Genomic DNA, 10,978 nt, shown 5'->3' on the forward strand with positions numbered 1-10,978 from the left:
TAGCCAGGATGGTCTCGATCTCCTGACCTCGTGATCCGCCCGTCTCGGCCTCCCAAAGTGCTGGGATTACAGGCTTGAGCCACCACGCCCGGCCAAGAGTTCTTAAAAGCAGGGTAATTAGTCTAATGGGTTTGGAAATAATATGCAGTTTAAGGCCTAAATGATCTGCATGTGATACATATACATGTTTATATGTTTTATTCTACTTAAAATGAGGAATAGGTGTTCTGACTTTAATTCTACTTAGTAGGCCAGTAAGGTGTAACAGAAAATTCATCCAGAATGAATACTGTTTTGGTTTGGCTGTTTCCCAACCCAGTCGCACCTTGAATTGTAATAATCCCCACATGTCAAGGGCAGGACCAGGTGGAGATAACTGAATCATGGCAGGTGGTTTCTGCCATGCTGTTCTCCTGCTAGTGAGTTCTCATGAAATCTCATGGTTTTATAAGGGGCTTACCCCTTCCCTCGACACTCATTCTCTCTGTTGCCACCCTATGAAGATGTGCCTTTCGTCATGATTGTAAGTTTCCTGAGGCCTTCCCACCCATGCAGAACTGTGAGTCAATTAAACCACTTTATAAATTACCTAGTCTTGGGTATGTCCCTATAGCAGCCTGAGAATGAACTAATACAAAGATATAGGGATAAGATAAAATTAACAGAGGAAATAGAGTGCATGACACTGTTCTGCATATTATGTTCTGATCAAGGGTACACATGGGCCTGCTCATAGTCCCACTTTATTAGTCATTTGAAATGCTGCAAACTTAGTCATCAGGAAAATACAACAAAGGATATATTTAAAAATTAATTTAATGCTTGGCTAAAGCTTAATTACATATATAATTATCAAACAATAGTCCTTAATTTCCAAAAAATTCCTCTTTTGAAAATCACAGAATCAGAAAGCATAAACTTTAAAACAAGTTCTTTGAATATTTACAATGTGATATAAACATTATAGAAGACCATGGGTATTAAATTGCCTGGGTGTGGCTAATCAGCAAGGCGTATTCTTTATTGCATATTTAACTCACATATGTGGGATTTTAAATATGACAGACTACTAAAATTCAAATGCATGTATGTGCAAGCTGGGCAGGGAGTAAAATCATGAATGAGACAGGACGGTCAGCCCAAAACCATGCAATTAGGTTGTGGGTTTATTATTCTCAAAAGTGAAATTTCTATGTTCCATTTGAAAGTATGTTGCATATATCATTTAGCATTCACATTAAACCCACATTTGACTCTAACGCTGATTCAAGGAAGAAAGTTCAACATTCACTCAACGACTAAGTCCACAACTCAAATCTCAATGTTAAGGCAGCACAGCTACAGTGATAGCAACGCTAACCAAAAGGTAATGAACATTTAGTCACTTGCCAGCCCTTTTGTTACAACAGTGTAGTAATTTCCCTAAGACAATTTGCTACCGGATAATTTTCTGCTGTTAAAAGGCTTCCTCTGTAGAAAAACACCACAAATTTCCAGTGTGAAAGTAAATCCATGGTGGTATAAATATATATATGCATAATTACACAATTTACACTGCACACATCGTTTACAGGGGACAATTAACTGAGAGGGTTAATTTAAATGACCATACAAAATACTTCTGTAAACAAAGTATGACAGGCAGTAAACATTCATAGACTCCTAGAAATAATCTGAATTCCTTTCATTCTGAAGAAATATCATTTAAGGACACAGTATTGAATATAATGTTTTTTGTATTAAAAGAAGAATCGCTATTTTACAGTTTAAGAAACTTTACATATATACAAAATTTACACATTGGGAATGGTAATCAAGCAAATAGGTTTTTCAGTCTCACAGATCTATTTTCCTTCAATCAAAGACTTAAATTCTTTCACATTGTGGTCACTTGCAACAGACATAGCATGATCCAAAGCTCGAACACTTGCAAGGAGTTTTACTATCTGTTTTATGTTTTCCCTAAAAGAAAAAAATATAGCAGCATCTCATTAATTAGTACATCTAAGAGAAAATTTGCTACTGATTTCATGGCTATTTTAGAGCTTCTGCAATCAATTTTTCCAAGCACACATTTTCAAAGAAGGGAAACAGATATACAAGCTACAGCATGTAGAAAAGAAAAAAAAAAAAAAAAAAAAGCCTGGGCACGGTGGCTCACGCTTATAATCCTAGCACTTTGGGAGGCTGAGGCGTGTCGATCACCTGAGGTCAGGAGTTCAAGACCAGCCTGGCCAACATGGTGAAACCCCGTCTCTACTAAAATAAAATAAAATAAAATAAAACAAAAAGTTTACATTTATCCATATAAAACAAAACTTACATATGTTTAAATGACTAGCCCAGAGACAGGGGACCCATTTAAAAAAAAAACACAAAATTCATTGAGATCAATGAGTTTCATTAATATCGCAAAAGAAAAGAAAGCAGTCTGTTTTCAAACTACTTCAGAGGCCTGTCTCCCATTCCTTCTCAAACTAGAGTCCTGGCTCTTTCAGCATATACCTGGAACACAAAGGGTATTTGTGTCTTTTCATCACCAATCCATCAAGATCCAGCGTCATTTCCACTCCACCAAAATTCACTAAATAAAGTATAATCTGACTTTCCTTATCACCCCAGCTAGAAGACATTCTGCTTTCTTATTAGGAAGTAATCCTCAAATTTTAGCACACATCAGAATTACCTAGAGAATTGCTGAAATGCAGATCATCCCTGGCCCCACCCCAAGAGTTATATTCAGTAGGCCCAGAGTAGGGCCTGAGAACTTGCAAGTCTGTCAAACTCCCAGTGTCATGCTGATACTGCTGGTCTAGGGACCACACTTTAAGAATGACTGTTTTAACAGTTAGCTGAAACCACTCATAAGAAACAAGACATAATATGACATTAGTAATTGTCTCATCTCTTCTACAGAATTGTAGTAAGCACCTATTAGGGAAGAATTAGGATTTGCAAAACTTGGTAACCCATGTGAAACCTGCTTTATATGCATTGCACAAAGCAGGTGCTTACATGGCTGTTAAAGTTCTTTTCTGTAGAAAAGTAAACACTATTTGTTAACTCCCAAACAGAAACACTGTTAAATGTATGTAAATCAAAGTTTAAAATGTGATAAAACTTATCTAGTAGAAAACAACACACTGAGAAAAAATGTTAGTGCCAACAAATAACAAAATGGCACACACTAAGAACAAAATCAAATCAACCAAAACCTACCAAAGAATTTTACCATTAAAATCTGTTTTGTTGTTTTTTGAGATGCAGTCTTGCTCTATCACCAGGCTGGAGTGCAGTGACACAATCTCAGCTCACTACAACCTCTGTCTGCCTCAGGCTCCCGAGTAGGGGGGACTACAGACATGCACCACCACGCCCACCTAATTTTTGTATTTTTAGTAGAAACGGGGATTCACTATATTGGCCAGGATGGTCTCGATCTCCTGACCTCATGATCTGCCTGCCTCAGCCTCCCAAAGTGCTGGGATTATAGGCATGAGCCACCACGCCCGGCCTAAAATCTTTAATAGCTACTTTAATTTTATTGTGGAAAAAATATCTGATTTTCTTGCAGGAAAATAAGGTCTGTTTTCAAGAAAGGGGAATGAGGGAACGGAAGAAGGTTTTGTTATAGTGGTATGACTAATGGTGTGATCTAAACAAAAATTAAACTTTGACATTACAAAGATATATGAAATTAAAAATTTAAAAGACAATTCCTTCAAACTGCCCTAGTGCTATTATTTACTTTTTATGCTAGAGATTTATCCCAGAATTACCTGAATATCCATAATTAATGCCCACAGAAAGGCTAATGGTTCATTCACTCTTTTCTTACAACCCTTGATACAAATTAGAAATAAGCTGCTCCCAAAAAGCCATTAGTGATAACCTCTAGTTCATAATATGGATTAAAACAAAACATTTCCCCAAATTGGGAGATAACCTTGAATTTACATCTGTATAATGAAACTCCAAACAATAGAGTCTGAGACCTCTCTAATTCTTCAAAGAGAGGGACAGAGAAAACCACCATTGATTCACTCCCCTGAGGGGCTGGTCCTTACCAGAAGTCTTTCCTTAGTATCTTCATAAATAACATACTGAAAAAACGATAAAGTAAAACTGCAAAACGAAAATTATGTGCATTTTGGCAGGTTTATAATACTAAGTGAACATACAATTTAAACTAAAATATAAATATTTCTACTTAAAATATTTTAATACTAAATCTGGCAACTAAAACAACTCTAGATTACCATTTCATTAATTACAAAATTACCTTGCATTTCTTTTTTCCACATCAGAGCACCCAATACTGTTTCTATAAATTGTATCTGCTAAGTGTACAAGGTATCTGCAAAAGTTTTCTAACTGAGAAATAGTCCTTTCTCCTTTCAGATTCATGAACCATTGTTTGGGGAAACAATTGATTACCTGTGGAGAAGAAAGATGTAAAATAAAATAGTTAAGACAGAATAAATTAAAATATTAAAAGCAAAGTCTAGATAACGGGTATAAATGTATTTCACCAGAAGACATGCTTCTGAGCTACAGCAATTACTCTGAAGAAATATTCTTTTAAATCTGACTTCCTACGTTAACTAAACCAATATACCTGAATTTTTACCCCAACCAATGGGTTAGGCACTCAAAGCAAAAGAAAATCTGTCCAATATTTGAGTAAATTAGTAATGTAAAACTGACAACCAACTGCTTCATTTTCCAGTCTTCTAGGATGGCCTAAATAAACTGAGTTTCCTTTTTCAGCAGTTTTCATGTAAAATATGAGTGGTATAAAATGAAATCACACTGCCCCAACCCCGCAATAATTCCATGAATAGGCATCCGTGCATGCGGACAATGGGAGTCGAGTTGGCCCAGACTGAGGTTAAGATAGTAAGGTTATTATTATCCTGAAATTAAAGCTTTTATTTATACCTATAAAATATTAAAACTTTTACTAATATCTACAAAATATGGATACAGATGGATAGATATATATAATAGTATGCATTTTTATGTAAAAAAAAGTTGTAGGGGTTTGGAACTACCTGGGTAGGCAAACTGTCAACCTTACATGCAAGTCCAGTAATCAAAGGGATTTCATAAAATTCTCAAATCCCTCTTCAAACAAACAAAAACTTAATTCATTTTAACTCATATGCTTTAAAAACTACACTATGTCATTTAACTCACATTTTGGGCTTTTTTGATGCTGTCATCTCCATATTCTGAATTCTGAAAAGCCATGAGAATATATCGATTTAATAAACCGTCTATTGATAACTCTTGTAGAGTTTTATTTGAGAAAATGCCATACCACTGAAGAAAATTGCCTAATAGCTGGAAAGAAGAAAAAATAGGTAACGTGACACAATTAGATTAAGTACAACATAAATAAGTCACATAGTAAAACACCACATGAAATACAGCAGACCCTGTCTTGCAAAGTACTAAGAAATATTAATCCTTTCAATGGTACAGATATTTCCTAGAATAGTTACATTTGAATATTCAATTTTAATTAGTCAAAACTGAAACAGCCACATGTAGCCAGTGGCTACAGCACTGGTCAGCATAGATATAGAACATTTTCCATCTTCGCAGACAGTTAGGGAGTGCTAATTCTTAGGTAAGTGTCCTCCATTCAAAATTACACTCCAGCTGGTTCTGTGCACACCCCCACCCCCCCACCGCCGCCCACAAAGGATGGGAGAGTCTGACTACAACCCTGCATGGCTACCACATATCATGAACTACAACCAAGTTATATCACTGTGCATCTCAAGCTACCCAAGCTCAATCAATACATAGAAAGTGAAAGCTATCATCATAAAATGGAAGCCTCATCCCATCCCACCATAAAAACTTAGTTTCCCAGTTGTTTCTCAACTTAGTAAATGGTAACACTATTCAACCAGCTGCTCGTGCCAGGGGTCTGGAAGTCATTCCTGACCTCTCTCTCAAGTTGTGTGTCTCCACCACCATCCAGTCTCTCCATTTCCCTCAGTTCCTGCTGCCATCCCCCAAATCCAACCCACCTTAATCTCTTCGGAACCCTGCAGTTACTCCAGTAATTATGAGCAAGAGCATGGAGTAGCCTTTCTTAAGCAGGGCTCTGCAAGAGTTCCAAATCTACAGAAAATGATTTGTGTGGCTCTTTACTCAGTTCTCCCAAGAACGATACATAGTTAGTACTGTTACAGATGCACGGGAAAGAGGAGAATTCATTATAGACAACGGAGGCTTTAGGGCATTAGGTATTAAGTCTCCCACAGAAGCCCAGTTGAGAAGAGCTGCTCAAGAGTCAGACTGGCCTGAGTTTGAATCCCATCTCTAATTACCAATGGAATGACCCTGGGCAGGTTACTGTGTGCCTCACTGCCCCATCAGTAAAGTGAAAAAACAGTCGGTACCTCATTGAGTCATTCTGAGGATTCACGATAATCTATGTCAAAGGTACGGCACAGCGCTTGGTACATAGTAAACACACAATAAATACTAGTTCCCCTAAAATACACAATAAATACCAGTTCCCATTTTCATTATTACTATCCATACCTACTTCAATCTATTATCTCCACATAGCAGACAGACAGAGTAATCTTAAAAATAGCAATTTATGGCTGGGCACGGTGGCTTATACCTGTAATCCCAGTACTTTGGGAAGCCAAGGAAGGAGGACCACTTGAGCTCAGGAGATTAAGACCAGCCTGGGCAACACAGCAAGACCTCATCTCTTTAAATAAAAAAAAAATTAAAAAAAAAAAAAAAGGCAATTTGTTTATTTACCTTAAATCCTTCCACGACACACATATATAGTTAACTGGTTTTCAACAAAGGTACAAAAGCAATTCAATGGACTGTGAAAGGGAAATATGTTGGGCCTCTTCAAGCTGGGAACCTCGCTCAGGGCAAATCTGCCTCCCATTCTATTCAAAGTCATCTGTCAGCTCATGGAGACCGATGCATATTCTGATTGCCTCTTCTGGAAAAACTTATCAGAAACTCCAAAGAAAGGAACCATCTCTCTCTCACCTACATGTGACCTGGAAGTCCCCAATGGGGGGGCCTTGCTTTGAGCTGTCTCCACCTTTCTGGATGGAACTAATGTATTGATTGATGTCTCATATCTCCCTAAAATGTATAAAACCAAGCTATGCCCCAACCACTTTGGGCACATGTCATCAGAACTTCCTAAGGCTGTGTCACGGGTGCGTCCTCAATCGTGGCAAAATAAACTTTCTAAATTAACTGAGACCTGTCTCAAATTTTCGGTGTTCACAGGGCAAAGGATAGCCTTTTCAACAAATAGTCCTGGAACAAATAAACCTTAATCCAGGCCTCATACCCTATAATAAAAATTAACTTGAAAAGAGTCACAGACCTAAACGTAAAACTTAGAACTATGAAACTTCTAGAAGAAAGGATAGAAGACTTTTGTGGCTTCAAGTTAGGCAAAGATTTCTTAGATACTACATCTAAAGCACAATCCGTAACAGGAAAAAAAGAAAAACTAGACTTCATCAAAATTAAGAACTTCTGCATATGGAAGACTATTAGAATGGAAAGATAAGCCACAAACTGAAAAAAAAAAAAATCTGCAAATCATTTATATGATAAAGGACTTCTCTCCAGAATATAGAACTCAATGCTTAGTAAGAAGAAAGCCCAATTTAAAACCTAAGCAAAAGATCTGAAGACATTTCACCAAAATACATAAACGAATTGCAAATAAGCACATGACTGTCATTAGGGAAATGCAAATGAAAACCACAATGAGATACCATATTGCACCCCACAGAATAACTTTAAAAGCAAAACACTAACAGCAAGTATGGTGGGAGTAAAGAATAACCAGGACAGTAACAGGTTACTGGTAAGAACGCAAAATGATACAGCCACTTGGGAAGACAGCTTTGTCCAGCTGTTTCACCCAACTGAAATGAAACTTACATATTCAGAACACCCTTATAGAAGCCTTGTTCATAACCAAATTGGAAATGTTGGGACCAAGGGAAAGCTTCCCCTTAGGCCTATGAAGTTTCGCTGAAAATTACTGACAAGAGGCAAATTAACAGGAGAAAAGGCATATAAATTTATTTGATCACAGTTTTATGTTACATGAGAGCCTTCAGAGTAAAGACCCAAAGATGGAGGAGAAACTGTCTACTTCTATGTTTAGGTTTAACAAAGTATGTACAGGCATGCAGAAACACGCCTGGACAAAAAGGTATGATCTACTGCTCATAGACCAAGAGAAGACACACAACAAGGCCTGTCCATCCAGATTCTTCTTGGCCTCTCCCAGCAGCATTCTTTCTTTCTGGGTATGGGGCAGGAATTTCTCTGGAATGGGGGTTTTATGACCTATAATCAAACAAGGTAGGTCAGATGTTTTATGGCCAGTTTTTACACAGGCAGAGCCAAAATTAAGAGTAATATATTTAGGTTTTATGGCTGGCTTTGCAGAAAAGGGGTTCTGGTGTCTATGACCCACCTGGGGCAACAGGGATTCTAGTTTCTATGTCAACCCTCAAGGGAGAACAGGACTGAAAGACAGGAGGGCAGGAGAAGGTCAAAGAAAAAGTTCTTCTGAGGCTGAGGCCTTCATTTTATGGTATTGTTTTCTGAGTCCCAAGATAAACAATCCAAATGTCCCTTAATTAGGGACTAAATAAAAAACCAAAACCCAACTCTGGTGCACCTACGCAGCAAGGCTGAACCTCAAATGTATTCAGTGAAAGCAGCCAGACTCCAAAGACTCTGCCTATCATGTAATTCCCTTCACTTCCTAGGACATAGACTGGGAGGTGGCCAGGGCTTGCTGTGACCTTGACTGTACAGCAGCAGATAGCATGGCTGTACCTGCTCATCAGAATTCACACAACTATACACTAAAGAGAGTGAATTTTACTGTACGTAAATCATATCAATTTTTTTTTTAAAGGAAAAAATCTTTCTGTGACTTCCTACAACTTTTGGGATAAGGACCAAAGTATTTCAAATGACCTACAAGATCCTCTATCATCTGGACTATGGACCTCCTTGCTCACTCCAGCTGTCCTATGCTTTCTTCAGCGCCTCCAGTGTAGCCTGCTCTCTTTCACCTCAGGGCTAACTCCTATTTATGCTCCAGGTCTAAAGATCTAAATATCACTTCCTCAGGGTGGAAGGAAATCTTCTGGGACTGGCTAGTCAAGGTCTCTGTGCCCTTTTCATATGTTCCACATTACCTTGAATGTCCCCTTTCATAACTCATCACACCTGCGATTACCTATTTGATGTCAACTGTGCTGGACTATGAACTCCACAAAGATTCAACTTCTAGCTTGCTTACTGCTATATCCCCAAACCTCAGAAGAGTATCTGCTCCAGCAGTCCTCCTTATCTGTGGTTTCAGTCAGTTGTGGCACAGTACGATAACGTATTTTGAGAGAAAGAGAAACTACATTCATATATCCTTTACCACAGTGTATTATTAATAATTGCTCTATTATTAGTTATTGCTAATTTCTTATTGTGCCTAATTTATAAATTAAACTTTATCATAGGTATGTATGTAGAGGAAACAACAGTATATATAGGGTTTGGTACCATCTGTGGTTTCAGGTAGCCACTGGGCATCTTATCCCCATGGATATGGGGAGGACTACTGTAATCTACTTGCTAAAAAATTAATTGCAGCTTAGTCAGGCATTTTGTTGAGTACCATGGACCTTACTTTGGAACTCAGAAATCACTTTCTGCTGTGAAAATATCAAACTTGAATGAACTTTTGGAATAAAATTACTTTATAAAATGGAGATTTTGGGTATACATATAAATAGATCTAAGCCTATGGAGTTAATAAAAAACAAAACACTCTGCAAAATATAATATACGAAGTCAAACGAAATCTGAGTATTTTAGATAGTCTATGAATACGTACCTTAACTGAAGACCAAAACTGTCGTTGAAAAAACAAGTAAGGCCCAGAATTTTTATTTTCTAAGACGCTAAGTAAAAACAGAGAAACATACCATGATCAGATATTTTATATGTAAGTGCCATATGATTCCTAAAGATTTTTCTACAAAACAGGTAAACTAATTCTTTAATTTTTCAAATAATTGCATTCTGGAAGATAGTATGTTAAAAAGGCAATGGAAATTTACTCTAAGACACTCAGGGAGAACATAAGAGTATTAATTGTTTTGTTCTGCTTAAGGGAACAATCTCCCCACTAATCTAGTCTCTGTAATACACTACGAGGGTGAAGTTTGTATTTCAAGCTAGTTTTGCAGAATTTTATAAGCCTTCTCTGAAAGACAATGGAGAATATTATCTTTAATATTCTTCAGAGTTACTTACTTTTTGGGATATAAGGGCATAAAGACATCGTCATCTAAAGTTCTTCTCATTCTCAATAAAAGTGCCTTTAGGTATACCTAAAGAGTTAAAAGTAGATCACACATTTTAATAAGCACTATGACAAAAAAAAATGACATATTCCAAATCATGTAACTGAATATTGAACTGAGTGAACTAGTTTTCCAAATTTTTAATTTTCCTCATTGAAGACCCTAAAGTAATTAATATTTAATAATCTATTAGTTCATTCCTCAACAACTGCCATGCAATAAAACTTTAGAAATCTTTCAATCCCTTAGTCTACATAAAGATTTAAGACCAGACACATAATCAAGTTCTCAAAGTGAAAATTCAACAATGACAAAGAACACCCACCTTCTCTACATTTAAATAGCTCCTATGAAAGGCCCCTGAAGAGCATTACCTTTAAGTGTGGAAACTAGTTATAAAACAGTATCTAGTTGTTTCATATGCTGTTTAATTGGTTTGGGTGCCCAATCTTTTGGCTTCCCTGGGCCATACTGGAAGAACTATCTTAGGCCGCACATAAAATACACTGACACTAATGATAGCTGTGAGCTAAAAAAATTAAAAAATTTAAAACGGGGGGGGGGGGGGGGGG

At 37.1% G+C, this 10,978-nt stretch overlaps 1 protein-coding gene across 1 annotated transcript in view; it reads right to left on the reverse strand.

Moving 5' to 3' along the window:
* Nucleotides 1-798: 798 nt before the first annotated feature.
* Nucleotides 799-10,978, reverse strand: part of PAXBP1 (PAX3 and PAX7 binding protein 1) — a 38,232-nt gene continuing 28,052 nt past the window's right edge. Inside the window, 5 exon segments of the mRNA XM_017883918.1 lie at nucleotides 799-1,962; nucleotides 4,283-4,437; nucleotides 5,200-5,346; nucleotides 9,935-10,001; nucleotides 10,357-10,433. Of these exon segments, the coding sequence (XP_017739407.1) occupies nucleotides 1,845-1,962; nucleotides 4,283-4,437; nucleotides 5,200-5,346; nucleotides 9,935-10,001; nucleotides 10,357-10,433 (564 nt within the window). The 3' untranslated portion in view covers nucleotides 799-1,844.

The sequence above is a fragment of the Rhinopithecus bieti genome, unplaced genomic scaffold (genome assembly GCF_001698545.2).
Source record: "Rhinopithecus bieti isolate Rb0 unplaced genomic scaffold, ASM169854v2 scaffold_13207, whole genome shotgun sequence".
Lineage (NCBI taxonomy): Eukaryota > Metazoa > Chordata > Mammalia > Primates > Cercopithecidae > Rhinopithecus > Rhinopithecus bieti.